General features: G+C 39.3%; 1 protein-coding gene across 1 annotated transcript; it reads left to right on the forward strand.

Annotated features, from left to right (window-relative positions):
- LOC311004063 (interleukin-1 receptor type 1-like) lies at nt 1-16,841 on the forward strand. Its single transcript, XM_083996011.1, has 11 exons — nt 1-186; nt 7,479-7,689; nt 8,985-9,153; nt 10,078-10,240; nt 10,607-10,669; nt 11,279-11,405; nt 11,585-11,724; nt 13,522-13,665; nt 14,688-14,852; nt 15,349-15,552; nt 16,592-16,841. The coding sequence occupies exons 1-11, from the start codon at nt 111-113 to the stop codon at nt 16,783-16,785; spliced, it is 1,656 nt and encodes a 551-aa protein (XP_083852137.1). The 5' UTR covers nt 1-110; the 3' UTR covers nt 16,786-16,841.
- The last annotated feature ends 467 nt before the right edge of the window (nt 16,842-17,308 follow it).

The following is a 17,308-nucleotide window of genomic DNA, read 5'->3' on the forward strand; positions in this document are numbered from 1 at the left end:
GGAAATGTGTCAAGAAACCTTAATTATTGCAGTGTTAAGTTGCCGCGGTGAGAGAATATGAGCCATGACTGAAAGGACTTTAATGAAATGTGACCTGTTAAATCCCACAGATGAGGACAATGGCAGCGACAGGCTGGATCTACTTGTTGATTGCATTGTTGTCTCTGAGATGTTATGTGGCGCACAGTGAGTACTGATCAAAACAATTCTTCTAAGAAAACCCTCTAATTTCCTGACAACCTGACTCTGGTTGCTTTACAGGAACTTTATAACACCGAAGGGTTGCTGAGTTGCTGACTCCTAGTTTAAGCATTTTCAGTTTCAGTTTTGTCCCTGACAGCGTTATATACACATCAGGTGAAGCTGAAAAACATGAACTATTTTGTAGTTTTCAGATATTAAATTTCTAAAAATGCTGTGCTTTATTTATGTAAAATGTGTTCAATATTACTGAATGGTATCAGACAGGGCCTTCGTTGCAGCTTCTATGTAGAATTTCCTGTTTATAACCTGTTTAACCAGCACTTTACAAGCCTGCTTGAGGTTACTTGTAAGGAATTCCCCACCCAGCTGTTACTACCTGCTTGTATTACACATTTCCTGTAAAATACATTAAGAAAAGCAGTTTGTGACATGGCTGTTACAACTTGAATTTCCACAGTACCGCCTGGGGTCTATTCTGAAACTGACACCTAGGCCAATATACAAATGTTAACAATCTTATTGTGTAGTGCAATATTTGAATGTGCAATTTCGACTGTCTTACTGTACTCACTGTACTGTACTGTGTCTGTATTGGCCGGGGTATATTGGTACTCTGGTACTGAGTACATGATGCTTTAGAATGTGTGTGAATCAGTGATTGAATGATGCGTGAGTGATGTACATTGTTTTAGTTATTTATTCTATTTTTATGCTCTCGTTTTTTACGAGTCCGTACCCGACTGTGCACCTTAAATTTTGTTGTACACATGTGTACAATGACAATAAAGTGTCTTCTTGAATCTTGATTGTCCCTGGAGTTATCAAGGTCTAAACTAAGTAATACCTCATCTCTGTCAGGGCTTTAATTGGCAAGGTTCTAGTGAACCTTTAGCTGATTTCTGATTTGTATAGTGAGTCATAAAGATGGTCAATCTATGCACAAATACAGAGAAAGAGTGCAAAAAAAAAGAAAAAGAGTCAGAGCCTCAGGGCAGTGACTGCATCTTCTATCACTATTACAGTTAAAATAAGCAAGTCTTGCTTCTGTACAGTCAAGATCAGAGAAAAAATCTAATTACATGCTGCATGGTAGTAACCAGGATAATGCATACTAATGCACATAAACTGTTCTCCTCTATAAAGCTCAGGAGACTCACACGAGCAATACCACATACCAGTATTTGGTTATACAGGAAGCGACCCTTAACCTAGTTAGAGCATAGATTGTCTGCTGGTGCCTGAGGCTGGCCCCCTGGCTGATTTTCAGAGAAATTCTGTATTTTAATAATTTGGTCATTCATTGGTCATGGGAAAATATAGTTATGAACTGCATAAACACATTTAGAACTAAAATACAGATACACACAGTTTTTGCACAGAAGAAAGTTTATCCGCAAAATTTTTAATAATGCATAAAAATATAAAATAACAGCTAATTATGTTATCTTGTTGATTTAGCATAGCTCACAGACATTCTCCATGCCAGCGCATGTGTTAATTATACCACCCATTTCCCACACTCTCACCCAGAGCAGCATGTTTCTGACAAAGCGTCAGCTAAACTTGACAAGCCAAAGAGCTGAGATAAATGGCTCCTCTTCACAACTGATATCTGCCGTTAGTGAAGTGACAATGATGAAATGACACTATGAAAAGACAGATAGTGGCTCAATATCAGTGCAAACGATATCTTGATAGATAAGCTATGAGCAGCAGACCACAAGCACTACATCTGCGTTGTGACATGAAATGATTTACCAATGTGTTTTCAAGCTGCCTTTTTCTAATTAAAATAGGCCAAAGATGGCAAACACTTACTCTCAGACTTTTATGGTTGAGTCTTCAGGAAGTCCCTTACCTGAAATGCGTCAGCACTGTGTTCAAGGAAATTAGTAATGACTAGGTTACACAATATACACAACAGCTCTAAAGGCTGAAGTTCTAAAATAAAAGTCAAATACATTTACAACTAAAACTGATAGCTAAATGCAGTTTGGTCAAATTTTGCATCAGTTTTCTGTGAGCAAAAAGTCACATTTTCTACTTTATTTCTTCCACATGAAATGTAGAAGGCGGGGGCACGTAACATTTTCAGAACTCTTCTACTGACGTATTCAGAGATCCTCATACATCACTGAGTCACCAAAAGAAAACCACTGCATTGATAAGTTCAACTGTCAAAAAATAGATGAAAAACATCTAGTTTCCTCTCCACTTAAATGTCGTCCCATAACAAAGTGATTGATTGCTTGATGACACATAAGAAGAAAGGTATGGGCCTGTAAAACCTCAATTTTCATCAAGCAAATTTAAGGTTTTGTAGGAGGAACATTGTTCCAGCAAGATTTCACATAATTTGAGGCAGAAAATCAAGGGCAGGTAAAATTTCTCTTGACAAGCCAGCTGAAGAGCATGGCCATAAATTTATGACAGCAATAAACGTGTGCAATCAGCTGATAACACACAGATAGAGGCGTTATCACAGGATAGTGTGTCAAAACCACAATGGCCAGTTGATAACATTCAACTGTCCCAACACTATAATAGTGGAGCACATTAATGAAAAATCGTTCACTTTGTGGTACAAGCGCCAAATTTGGTACACAAGTGCTTTTGGACCTACTATCTCATAAAAGTACGTTGCCCACTTGAACAAACAAAGTGGCCACCATTTTTCAAGATGGCCGCCATTCGAAGTGGTTTGAAACAGCGTTTGAACTATATTTTGATTGAATAGTCCTATTCTGATGGTTTATACATTGAAATATGTGTTTTTGCACATGAGAAATACAACTCTGCATTTAGAAAATCAAAATTATTGAATATTATGATGATACAATGCGAATTAAATGAAAAAAACACTCACAAACAAAGACATTAGTTTCACTTAAAGCTTTTGGACCTGTAAGCTACTTGTAGGGGAGGCCACGTAAAGGCTGTCTTTGTCTCCCCCATTTTTTTTTTTTTTTTTTTGTATAGGCTATTTTTTTTTTTTAATTTTTAGATAACGGTATAAAAACACAGAAAAGGTGTCAAAGCATAGGCTGCATGTTTTACGATCCAGAACTTGAAGGGTTGTCCAGAGAACTTGCCAGATCTGACCATCTTTTTGCCAGCCCCAGTTGGCAGGACTTTCAGTTTGCATTTTGCACACTGTTGCTTGGCCCCATATGCAGGCAGCTTGGAAAGCAGACCGTTTCACATGCTGAACGAGGGATGCGCTTGTTGGTGGAATGGCATCATAAGACCTTTGCTTCCGAGCAAACAAGTCCAGTCTTGCCTCATCAACCTTGCATGTAGTACTTTGCTTGTCATACATGGTGATGACAAACTTCTCAAGGATGTTGAGGTCTGCATCTTCTATGATAGGTGGGTATTGGCTGAGCTTTTTGAAGACAGGACTAACTTCAGGGCAAACCTCCCATGCTTGCCATGCACTTTTCTTGCTTTTACCACAGAAAGCTGACACAACATCGCAGCCAGTGAAGGCATGGAAGAACAGCATGCCACTGGATTTCTCTGGGCCAAGATTCACCACCATATCATGAATTGGCAACCACCTAATGGACTGACCCTGGCCAAATTCTTTGATGTCCTTCACCAGGATCATTTTGAGTTTCAGCTGCTCTTTTAGTGGCACGCTTGAGTTTGTAGTTGCTAAACATTTTGCGACAATTTTGGTGATACATTGCACCGTTTCGCCTCAATGTATCCTCAATGCCACCTCCATCATCCAATCTGGATGTGTCTAACCTGATGGGCAACAGGTTGATTGCCTGAAATAGAGGTATGTTTTTGGCTATCATGGAATAGCCGTCAGAACTACACTCATAACGGGTAGGGGGAGACTTCAACGCTGCTTTTGTATCTGTCTGACAGAGGCAACACTTGCTCCAGTCAGTTTTAGTAGCACAACTCAATGGATTATCGGCAGACATCTTATACAGTTGAAGGTCGAGGGATTATCCTTTTACCACCCAAACATACAAAATATCATAGCACATTGGAATATGGGATGCAACTAGGTTCAAGTATCTGGTGCCCTACACCTAGCCCGATCGTTCATCCAGTGCCATAAATCCCGTGCCATCTGTACACCATCCAGGTAACTAAAGCCCCGTTACTCTTGGCTCGGCTATCCCGCGCTGGCACATCCTGTCAATTCAGGTGCGGCTATCTAACTACAATACTACAACTAACTAAACTTCTAGTTGAGTCTATACAGGGGCTTATTAGATAGCATTTGGGACACTAAAGTATACTACAACTACAGTGAGTACACCACTACAACAGTTAGTATACTACAACTACAGTGAGTACACCACTACAACAGTTAGTAAACTACAACTACAGTTAGTACACTACAAGCTGACACTGAACCCCATGCTGAGTCTCACAGCAGTGATGTCACCAGTGTGCCCTGGTTGTGCTTTGACATCACTCTTATAAAAAATTACTAACCAATAAATGTTGACCACAGAATTTTAATGAATTATCATTTATATTGCTAAATTAGTACTTTTATTTAAACGCTTGTGTTGCTGTATGTGTGTGTGCGTGTGTGTGTGTGTGTGTGTGTGTGTGTGTGTGGTGAGTGACAGTCAAAAGTTTGGACACATTTTCACAAATGATTCACACAAAAAACACATCCCTCAGAATTCTGCAGATTTTCACTTAAGATCATTGCAGAAAACTGAAGAAAAAACGCGAAAACGCTACTTTTTAGTCATTTAATAGCCATTATCTTGAAAATTGGTGGCCATATTGGAATTCAATTGACACCATCGAGTTATTCCAGTCATAATACATTCATTTTGATGCTTGGATCATAACATTCTTCTGTTAATTCAAGTTCTACCTCGCGTTTGACGAGGCGGCCATCTTGAAAACTGGCGGCCCTCTTGGATTTTCAGCTGGGCAACGTACTTTTATTAGAAGGTATGTCCTGGACATCATTTGTACCAAATTTGGTGCTTGTACCATGAAGTGAACGATTCAGCTCAAAAATGGACTTAAGCAGCCCCACTATAATTGATTTACGTCTGTGAGAGCAACTGGCAAACAAAGCTCTTCCTCCGTGCTGGAAGAACCACCAGACAGGACTTGACAATCCAGGAAACTACACTGCACAGGAGGACTAATCAAACAGCACCTGTGATATCATGATAGCCTTTATGAAAGATATTGTACACCCAGCTACAACAAAACATATCACTTTATGATATGATTTAGCCTCTTTAAGTAAATTTATCTGGGCAGTTGTAACAATCAGGTGACGAATTAGTCAATGTACTGGTGTGAATAAGTGTAAATTGTGGTCTGCCCTAAATGTGTCAGCCCTGTAACGATTGGCAACCTAGATACAGTAGACTCCAGCACCCCTGGCCTCCTTTCAAAAATAAGCATCAATCACTCAATTTTGTTACAGGCTTATAAATTAGGCATAACACAAGAGCTGCAATACTAAACAGTGGCAGACAAAAAGCATCTTACAGTATCATGACAGACATCAAAATGGGATATCAAAGAACAAATACAGTCAGGACAATGTGATCTGTAATGAGATTATCCTCAATGAAATAAATGCTCACTTACTTTACTACTAGCCAACCCTCCCCATCCTGTTCCTCACTGGTATCACAAAAGGCACATCTACATTTCTTTCATATTCAGTGTACAGTAAAAGTTGGAGGCGTCTGTCCTATTTGTGTAATTTTATATAAAAGAAAGTGACACAAAGTTCACCCAACCCACAGTACACACACACACACACACTACACAAACAAGCTAACACGCCTGTAATCAATTTCAGCAGCTGATAAAAGAGTTACCTGGCTGTCTTACCTTGTGTTGTTAGTTGGGGAGCCACTTGGAGAGCCGCCATCTTTAACTCTCGGGACTGTTTTCTTCTATCTAGTAGACATCTCCTTATGTGGAAAAGGAAAGGAGCAGTTACTATGGTTGCAGAGTAGCAAAGCAACGGTTTGCTAGCACTGGAGCTAGCTAGCTACAGTTCAAGTTTACTTGCTTTTACGACTTTATCGTTTAAGTTGTCCGTCTCCCTTTTCTCCTTTCCTTCTGTTTGCCAAGTACGGTCGGTACGGTGACCTGGGTCTCTTTCCACTATTAGAGTTTGTCTCACTGGAGTTTCACTGTTTAACTCGTCGTTTAATTTGCCCGCCATTTGCATTCTGCCCTATGCTGCGTTCAGGTGAGATCTTAAATAAGAATATCTAGTAGGAGGGAAAAACTACTTTTACGCTACTTGTACAGTTTAGATAATATGATACAGGCTATGTCACACAGGTTATCTTTACTTTAACTAATTTCTTCGAAAATTTCAAGCAGCTAATTTTTTTTTTTTGCCTCTTTTTAAATGTTTTAGTGAGGTATTAACAACGAGGTCCTCTTTTTTCCCACTCAGCTAACCTTGCCTGAATGCAGCATTGCAACAGTTGACCGGAAATGAGTAAATAAGCGCTCGTAATGAACCAAAAGGTAGAAAATTAAAAGATTAGCATGCTTTATAATATTTATTTTCTTTATTACTTTCTTGTAAACCTCACATTGTTATTCAGACACCTATAGCTTCTCAGCATATGGGCATCAACTAAGCTTTTCAGGGTGACTGTACAAAGTGAAAGCTGGATTATAGCTGCTCAAAGTGAGTCACTGAGCAGTCATTTCACTTCACAGCTTTACAGTCTATGAGTGAGGGCAATGAATCAATGTTGACATCTCCTTTTGCAGTACAGTCATTATGAGACTTTGGCTTTTCCTGCCTTTGCCTATGTTTTTGTCCTTTGTGGCTTTTGTTTTGCATAAAAGTGAATGAGCATCTGCACCTCTTATCATCATCATCACTTGCACTGCATTTATATAGTAACTGTGCATGTGACAGAACAGTGACAATTTGTGAAAATATCATGCACTAGCATGATAGTCTCTTGGATATTGTCAACTGTTGACTTTTTCTTGACGTGACAAAACATTGCAACAGCTAGCCTAAATATGAATAGAGAGCACACCTTCCCTTTGTGCTGTCAGAAACTGATCAGTTCTTCATTGGTTTAATGCTAAACCACATTCACAAAAATCTGTCAGATAGTTTTGGAAATATATTGATGTGCATAACATCAGTGGAAAAGGCAATTAATGAATGGCCTGTATTTTCTACAAGAATGATGTGCATGATATAGATACTGTCATCATAATGTTTGATTTTTGATACTGAATGAGAAATAACTGATCTCCCCTTGCACTTTCACATCCAGGCCACAGAGGGGGGACAGATACCTACCATGTGAGCGCTGGCCACCTCTTTCTGCTGAGCTGCCTCGACACTGACGTTCACACCAATGTGACCTGGAGCAGAGAGGGAACACACGACCAAACCCTGCCAAGTGGAGTGGAAGTCAGGGATGGGTTACTGTGGTTTCTACCTGTACAGACTGCTCATAATGGAAGCTATACCTGTGAGAAAAGGTATAAAAACTCTTGGTAACACTTTACAATAAGGGTCCCTTAATTAACGTTAGTTAGTACATTATTAAGCATTAATTAAAGCAGATATCAGTGGAATGTTTTTGTTAATATAAGTCCTAAATAGTCCTATTTTCCGTCAGCAATCACTTACATGAAGTATTTCAGCCTAAACACGAGTCTCTCCGTCACTCTGCTCTGCTGTAACCCGAGGAGAAAATTTTCCTTGTGGGATACAAGTGTTATCCAATGAGGAGAGAGAACGGCATGAAGGGCTGTGTGTGCAGCCAAGGGATGCGCGTGAATGTGGTGACGTAGCACGAGGACCAATTGATGCCTGACAAGGGCGGGGGCTGCTAACTCATGGTGCGTTCAAAGAAACTCGTACTTTGTGTTTTTCCTTCCTGTGAAGTCATACCAGTTCGATCTGGTACGAGTTCACGGGTCGGAAGTTACGAGTGGCCGTTATAGGGAACTTTCACAGACAACAGGATGGTAAAAACACGAGCTACGGGTTACCTGGAACGCTACCAAGTCGTAGTTGTGACTTGAAGCTGTAACTTACGGTTTCAAAAGCCTGCCTTGAACGCAGCATTAGCCGAAACGGCCGTGAAGCTGATATCTGCTTTAACTATTTACAGATATATTAACAATCATTATTATGTATTATTTAGGATTAGGAAACATTAATTAATGTAGCCTATTAGTAAGCAGTGAATTAATGTTTACTACTCAAAGTTAGTTAATACATTTAAAAGTTGAATAATGTAATTAGTTATTATTATGTATGCATTACTCAGCATTAATTAACACATTAGTTTATATATTAATGCTTAATAATGTACTAACTAACGTTAATTAAGGGACCCTTATTGTAAAGTGTTACCAAACTCTTGTACAATTTTGTACTTTTGACTGCATCAGATCCTGAAAACTCAAAGTTTTCTAAACTTTGAATTCCTCAGATGTGTCTAGACAGTTAAGTGTACATCCCAGGTTGTGGGAGTGAGCATTATCATAACAGTTTATAACAGGTCATCAGAGTAATAGCTGTTCCACATAAGCCCTACGCAGGTCTTTAGGATTTCTTCAGAAGATCCTTTGCTTTAACCTTCATATTGAGTAATGAGGTCATTGTAGGGAGGAAGAGAGGCTAGTGATATGAAAGTAGAGCCACTTTAATACCATTAAATCTTGTGGAGATTAGTTCATAGTATTATACGTCTGCTGAGCCTGTTCCACAGAACTAAGGATTGCCTTTTCTCAATATTTGTCACCATTGGTTTCCTTCTGTCTAGGGGTGAGTCTGGATCGTCAAACATAACATTTAGGGTGTCGGTGTCCACTGGAGATTATCCTGATCCATCTGAAAGCGTATCCAAAATGAAGGGAATCAGTGAAGGTCTTCCCTGCAAACAGCCAGAGATCTTTAGACTGAATAACACAAGGAACATACAATGGATGAAGGTATAAACAACCCCATGACATCCATGTGCTGTTTATTCATGATGCATCCTTGTGTCTTACTTTATGTCTTCTCCCAGTGTATGTCTTCATCATGTAGGCTAGTCCCTGGTTTAGTTTGTTTTGAGTACAAAGAAAACATGCTGGTTATTGTTCCACACATAGAAACACACAGGCTCTATTCAGAAATAGAGCCTGAATTAAGTTGCCAGGATTTCTGTAACTTTGTGATGTCACAAAGCAGTCCAACACACCTTGACATCCAACCTTGCATGATTTGGTGTATCTGGTTGTGTGTCGGAAATCTGCCATGTTTATATTAGATTAGAGAGCAGTGGGTAAATCAGGGGAGAGTATGTGATTTCTAACCAGGGGCGTACATCTATTGCTTATTTCTGGTTGATAGAACTATTTATTTTGTTATTTCTATACAATGTTGTGTGTATTCTGGCTGCATGCAACACTGCCCCCTTCTGTACAAAGTAGAAAGTGTGTTGAGATTTACATTAAGTGAAAATTGAACAAACCATTCATCAGGTTATTTGTTAACAACATTAATGATTATTGCAACCGTGTTTTGCAATATTGTTATGTATTGTCCCTATACAAAAACCATATTTTCTTTTATTATTCATTTATTTTTATTAAATATTGACAGTGCAAAATGCAAAATATTCCTGATTCTAATTCACTTTCTCATTTGGTTTTATTTGGATTGTCTAAATTCCTAAAAAAAAAAAAAAAAAAAAAACCGCACTGGCTTCTGGATTCAATTTCAAGTCATTTGCTTCATTTATTTGTCAGCTAAACTTTATGGGCTTGAATGAGTCATCTTGTAACTTTTTTTTGAAAAGTGCTCAACAAAACAAAGTTGAAGCTTCTTTGTTCACTGTTAGAAATCACTACAGCCTGTGTGTCTGTTTGTAGGACGGCCGCCCTGTGACACCCATCTCTGTCAGCGAGGGCGGCTTTATGAGACTGCTGAATGTCTCAGAGAAGGATGCTGGAAAGTACACCTGTCTGGTCCACATTAGCTTGGATGGCAAGAGTTACACTGCTGCACGCAGCTTTCAGATGACTATCGACATCGGTAAGTTAGTCAGTCAAGCGTGCCATCATTTTAATCACTTTAGTTGCATTCAGATGGATAATTATTCATCATTCCACCATCATTATGCTCTTTGCCCACGTTTACTGTTGTGCAAATAATAAATCTGCATGGACTAAAAGCTCTCAGTATTATTGCTTGAAGAAGTTGCGGACAGACACAGGAAAACTGTGTTTGTGAAAGCCTCTCAAATTACACATGGGTCTCCTCCAGCTGCAGGGACTTCCACTCAGAGTTTATCTTCAGTTTACATTTGGCTTTTCCTTTTATTTTTTGACTTTTCTTCCCCTGTATTATATAGTGCTGTATTATTTTCTGTTACACTAAATATTTCTTTAATCCTTACAGAAAAACCTCCTCAACCACCCATCCTGATGTACCCTCTAAAGGAAGTGATGACCGTTGAAGTAGGCAAGTAATACCTTGTCACAAATTAAAATCAAGTAATAGTGACACAATATACGTCTGTGAGATAAATAATCTCATAAAATGTCATCTTTTCACGTTTACTCGTGATTTGGTCTCTATTAAAAAAGTAAATGAGAAAAGAACCGGTTGTCGATTGGGCCAGTGAGTTTTGTACTAACGTGTACAACATATCAGTATTTTCAAAATGTTGAGGAAAAGTTGGCTGCAGAAGTAGCACAGGTTGAAGGAAGAAGTACTTCTCTCCTGTTTTCACCTCTGGAATATTTATACCACAAGCCTGAAAGGAGTCACCACTTATCAGTTTTCAGCAGGGGAGGATTTGTGAAACCAAATAATGACACCAGTCTCCCCGGTAACTGTTTTTCCAAAGAACGCATTCCAGTCATTTGCGTAATACATGTATGCACCAAATACCATTCTTCATTGGGAATTTTACACAATCTAATTCAGAAACGCAAAAGGTAAAAAAGTGAGGTGCATCAAACAAGTTAGATAGTAAGATGTTAAAGAGTTTTTTTCATTTGAAAGTTACAATTTCATTGTGTAGAGTGACGTGTTTTTTGTTTGTTTTTTAATGTCACCAATTACCAGGTATGAAACTCGAGCTGCGGTGTGTAGCCTACATTGGCACCAGCATGAACGATGAGACTTTCATGTACTGGATTGTTGGCAAAGAATTTGCTGACGACTACGAGGAATTGAATGAGTCCTCTTCATAGTGAGTCTCTGTTTTCTGTTTTTCAGCCTATACTGTACATGGTTGGGCTGTGATCAAAATAAGCTAAATTGTGTCAGTTTTATTCATAAATAGATTTTCGAAGGGCATTTTTCATGTAGCAGTTGTAGATTGTATCCTGGTTAATTGATTGATTGATTGACTGGTTGTGTTCCATTTAGTTACAATGAAAATGGAAAGGTCTTCGGTCTGTCCATTCTGTCTATCCCTCATGTTCAACGTCAGTTCCTGAATCTCTCCTTTAACTGCAACGTGTGCAACCCCAATGGAGAGAACTTTGGCTCGGTGATCCTTCGAGAAGGTATTTTCTTTTCTCCCCTCTCTTCTCTCTATATATAACACTGTTTTGAACTGATGCAAGAAGAGATATTGAAAAGTGGCTAAGACCCAAAAAGATTAATTTTGAATTTACACCTCTAAATATTTTGTTGGGAGTACTGGATGCAAAATGCCTGCAGATTGTATTTATCATTCTTTTGGGGAAAATATTTATATAGAGACAGTTCCTACAAATGGGCGGTGTGCGTTTCTCCGTTTATGACCAGTTTGATGCATGGGGCAGTATATACAGTACGTGGCCCAGAGACCTCCCCAAGCACAAAAAAATAACCAAAATCACATTTTTCATGCCATGGGGCCTTTAAGACCCAAACAAAAACATCTTTGAACTTGGTTCATTTTTGAACATGAAAATTATCGCAACAAATCAAGATAAGGTGGAAATGCGTAACAAAAAATTTGAAAAACTTACGTTTGAGTAAATGTATATTAAGTAGTTACTGTTAATTTAATTTAAAGCAGAAGTGAGTGATCCGGTCGTTTTCGCTAATGCTGCGTTCCAGGCAGGCTTTTGAAATCGTAAATTACAGCTTCAAGTCACAACTTACGACTTTGTAGCGTTCCAGGCAACCCACTCGTGTTTTTCCGACCTGTTTTACCGGTGAAAGTCACTATAACGGCCACTCGTAACTTCCGACCGGTGAACTCGTACCAGATCGAACTGGTACCACTTCACGGTCGGAAAAATACGAGTTTCCTTGAACGCACCATAACAGTCCTCGTCGCTACGTCACCACATTCACGGCGTTCCTTGGCTGCACACACAGCCCTGCATGCCGTTCTCTCTCCTCATTGGATAAAAACTGTAGGATACGATAAATGTTTTCTCTTCGGCTCAGAGCAGAGCAGAGGGACTGAGAGACCCGTGTTTCAGTCCAAACACTCTATGTAAGTGATTGCTGTCGGAAGATATAACTATTTAAGACTTATATTAACACAAATATATCACTCACTTCTGCTTTAAGTAGTTTTACATCCCTTTTTGTTGTAGTTTTTTTTTTTTTCTTTACTTTTCTGTCCTGTTTTGGTCCTGTTTTATTATGTCGTGAGGTTTGTTCTGTCCTTTGTTTTCTGTTTGTCTGTTTTGGTTAGTGTATTGTCAGTGTGTACATTGTGTATGCTATTGCCTGTTTCCATTAAAGAAAAAAAAAAAGAAGAGTCTTCAGAATTCAAATATATTTTTTGTGTCCAAGATACTGATCTGGGCGCCTCGCACTGTTCCAGTTAAGGGAAAATCCTGATGCTACAACTTTCCTACTGTAGCAACAGCTCTAGGGATATGCCTTCCTTTTATAGTGCAGCCAAGTTAATGAAGTTATCGTTTTTCTAGAGAGCTCTTGCAGGGAGTTTCCATTACCCAAGGAAGTGGAGCCAATCAATGCTTATGGCTGTTATATGTGGAATATCCCAAAGGATATGTCAAATAATGTATGGTATTGATCCGGCGAGCCTGTTACTGACAGTGCTCTGTAACTTTTTTCTACAGTATTTTTTCTATTTGACATGAAATAACCTCTAAAGGCTATAGCACAAAATAGCCAAAAATAAACAAATCCGAACAACGCTGAACCTAAAATGTTTGTAGCAGTAAAGCCAAATGACGAATTCCATTCATGTTTGAAATGTGATACCATTACCGTAGCTGCTTGGAAAGATACATGATGAATTATTCCTGAAAATCTTCCAGTATTACTCGTTTACAGCTTGAACATAGTCAAACCAGGCTTTTAAATGACTGGTAACGTGTCTCCTTCTGCAGCTGACCACAGTGCTCTCTACACCAGTGTTGCTCTCTGCCTTGCTGCCTCCTTGGCCACTCTGGCTCTGGCTGCAGCCTCCCTCTGCTTTAAAGTAGATGTGGTTTTGGCGTACAGGAGACTGTTGAGAATTCTTTCCAAACAAGGTCAGTGGACCGGATACCACCAAGAACACACTTTATGCTTGATTGCTGATTGAAGGTTTTCAACAAATCTAGTTATCTCTTATCAAAAGTCTGTCAAATTTTGTTCCATACTTATATGAGCATTTTCCTATTGCTACATAGCTAGTTTTGGCATAAACAGTTGTTTAAAGTCCAAAAGCAACACCACAGTTAACTTTTGTCTCTATCGCGTCATCTTATCTACATTAAAATGTGTACCATTTCCACTCTGTATACAACAACTGTTAACAATGTATTCTAAGACAAACAACTCATAAACTAAATCTACAATGTACAAAATATATTTTCAAAATGTATGGACATGTTTCTACTTGTATCTTGTATCATTTAAAGGGATAGCTCAACATTTTGGCGAATTGGCCCATTGCCATAATCCCTACAGTCATAGCAGTAGGTTTGTTACCTTTAATTGTCAGTGCAGGCTATTTTTAGAACGGCGGAGCAGAGCCGCGAACTGCTCAGAGCTACGCTACGGAGGCTAATGGGATTTCTTGGTTTCCCTCATCAAACTCATCAAATACACAATCCAACAACTCCAAAACGCTCTGGTGGACAAGTTGTGACCTGCACATTCACCACGCTATGAGATAATAACGGAACGTTACGAGACAGAGTTGTTTTTGGGGTAAATTCATGCAAAACCGCTGATGCGCATTTGGAGTTGTTCGATTGTGTATTTGATGAGTTTGATGAGGGAAACCAAGAAATCCCATGAGCCTCCGTAGCGTAGCTCTGAGCAGCTCAGCCGTTCTAAAAATAGCGGGTAATGAAGGTAATGAACCTACTGCTAAAAATAGCGCTAAAAATAGTGGGTAATGAACCTACTGCTATGACTATAACTGTATGAGTAATTATTTTGCAACAGATTTTCCACTTCAGATTTTTTCCAATTTCCGATTTTACAAATACCCACACCAGCGTTACAGAGTGACTGTGAATGTGCTATCTGAAGCTTTACAGAGATATTGTTGTCTTCTCCACAGCTCCAGATGGGAAGCTTTACGATGCCTATGTGAGCTTTCTCCATCACGACACCCTGAGTTCAGCTGAGACGGCAAGCTTTGCTCTGCAGCTGCTGCCTGAGGTGCTGGAGAAAAAACATGGCTACTCCCTGTTCATTAGAGGACGGGACGACTGCCCTGGAGAAGGTGAGGATGAGACGCTCACCTGGTTCATATTTAAGACTTTATGTGGAAAAACTTTAATTTGTTTCCTTTTAACCTTTCCCACAATTGTCCAATTGTGTGTTGACGTATATTATTGCATCCTCATGTGCTTTCTCAGACACGCACAACAGAGACCCATATTGCTCCACAGTGCCTCTAGAAATAAAGGAAACTCTTCAGCGTACCTTGTGTAATGTGTTATCTCTACTGGTTGCCGTAGGAAATAGAGCTAGCTCTCTTCTGCACATATGTTACTGAGATTAAATCATCTGCTTTTTAACAAAATGTACAGTCATAAAGAACGACAAATTGTGGGGACATTTCAGCAGGTATTTGTCAGAAGTTATCTGTCTGCTTTTCTTCTTTCTTCTGTTTTGTCCTGTTTTTTGCTGAGTACGACTGCTGCATCAAGGTAGGTTTCAGTTTGCAGTGATAACATGTTCAACTTGCTCCGCTTCCTGTGTTTGATCTTTTACAGCTGTGCAAGACGTCATTTCTGCTACACTGCAACAGTGCCGCAGACTTATAATCATCCTGTCACAAGAGTCAAGCTTATCTGATGGCAAAGAAGTGGAAACTTCACCTTTACACGACGAACACAACCACATGTATTATGAACAGAAAGTTGGCATCTACGACGCTTTGACCCAGAACGAGCCCAGAGTGATTCTGGTTGAAATTGGTGAGGACTGTGTTTGGTTGAAGGTTTGAGGAGCAGCCCTCCTCTGGCCCAGAAATTAACATGTTACCATCTATAGATGCAAAAAGTCCTCTTGGATGCAAAAAGCTCCTCAACTTAGCAAACTAGTCTGTAGATGTAGCTATGGATGGTGCATTGACAACATCACAAACTTCACAGGCCCAAGGTTGATCTTAACAGACCGATTAGAAAGAACACAAAAAACATTTTCAGCTCTGGTTACTAAGAGCTGCAAGAATCAACTTTAAAAACACATCTGTGCTGATTCTGATTCAGATTCTGATGAGACTGAAAGTGAGTCCACTCGAATACACTTCCATATTTAACAAGGACCTGAGACCCAAAAGGACTCAGTTAGACTGAAAACACTTTGATCTACCTTGGTTGCTGGAAACAAACTCAACATCATACCGGGACTTTCACAATTATTGCGAATAAATGTGAACACCCATGGCATGACAAAAAGAGAGAGAGAGAGAGAGAGAGAGAGAGAGAGAGAGAGAGAGAGAGAGAGAGAGAGAGAGAGAGAGAGAGAGAGAGAAAAAAAAAACATTTGGAGCATCTTTTCTTATTCTGGAGATGCAGTAACTATACTCTGCACTACATACCCCAGAGTGAATAGAAAACAAAATAAGGATACAAGGACAGGTGCCTCCTTGGATTACTTAGATAGTACCCTACTTCTATTTTGCTTCAAGTCTGACTGCTGTGGTATTTAGTATTTGGTAATACCAAGTTGCTTTTACGGGTACCAGAAATGTAATGCCACTGCTTTATTTAGGGCTATTGAACTGTTTCTTCACTGTGACCAGTAACGTCCAGTGGTAATAAAGAGTCCAGTTAGGTGCTTCCCTCGGTTTCCAGTCTTAATATTAGGCTAAGCTAAAATAACTGCCTGTGAACAGTGGCTCTAAATAACATACAGATATAAGAGTGGCAAAACAACTGCAAGGGCCTGCAGTAATACAATTTGATGTGTTAATTTGAGCATATTGTAAATATTCTCTTCAATTCTGACCAGGGGGCCCAGTGGATTACAGCCAATTGCCAGCGTCTCTTTACTACATCAAAAAGAAACAAGGGGCTCTGAAGTGGAAAAGGTCTTCTCCTGGAACCCACAAACTCATCAAGTTGGACTCAAACAGAAACTTTTGGAAGAATCTGCGGTACTACATGCCATCAGTGCCTGCAGGAAGAGTCCAGACTATTGTCTAAGACGAAAAACTTTAATTTATTCTCACATTGAGAGGGGATCCAACACCTTCAGGCCAGATGGCAACCTGGAACATCTCTGCCATTCATTAATGGTGTGACAGGAATGATCTTGCAAAGAAAGAACTATTGGCTTACAATGGGTCCAATCTGGCTGGATCTACATCAAATGGATTTCTTCTTCTGGGTACAAAACAGGAAACATTTATTTTGCCGCAATGCAAAACAAATGTCCAGTATCATTTACTTGTTTGTTTTTTTGCATAATTTAGGTTCATCATGGTTCGATCACTTAAGCTATTACAATTTGATTGTAGTATTTATTTTCCTTTTCCTTCTTTTCTTTTCCTTGTATCTTCTCATCTATACTTTCTTATAACAAGAACAAAACAGTTCAGAGAAAGGAAGAAAACCTCTCGAGAGCAGCTCAAGCCTTGTTTTCAAATAGATAATGGTCAGAAAATGATGGAGTTTATGGTGCTGAAGAACATAGATCCTCAGTGCACTTATAGCATTTTACTGCAGA

The sequence above is a fragment of the Trachurus trachurus genome, assembly GCF_905171665.1.
Source record: "Trachurus trachurus genome assembly, chromosome: 21".
Taxonomy (NCBI): domain Eukaryota; kingdom Metazoa; phylum Chordata; class Actinopteri; order Carangiformes; family Carangidae; genus Trachurus; species Trachurus trachurus.

What these genes read in the sequence shown, in the direction of transcription:
- LOC311004063 (XM_083996011.1), top strand. Translation starts at nt 111, where the DNA reads ATGAGGACAATGGCAGCGACAGGCTGGATCTACTTGTTGATTGCATTG. An exon ending in TCAGATGACTATCGACATCG is followed by an intron (nt 10,241 to 10,606) that starts GTAAGTTAGTCA and finishes TAATCCTTACAG; the next exon opens with AAAAACCTCCTCAACCACCC. An exon ending in GGACGACTGCCCTGGAGAAG is followed by an intron (nt 14,853 to 15,348) that starts GTGAGGATGAGA and finishes GATCTTTTACAG; the next exon opens with CTGTGCAAGACGTCATTTCT.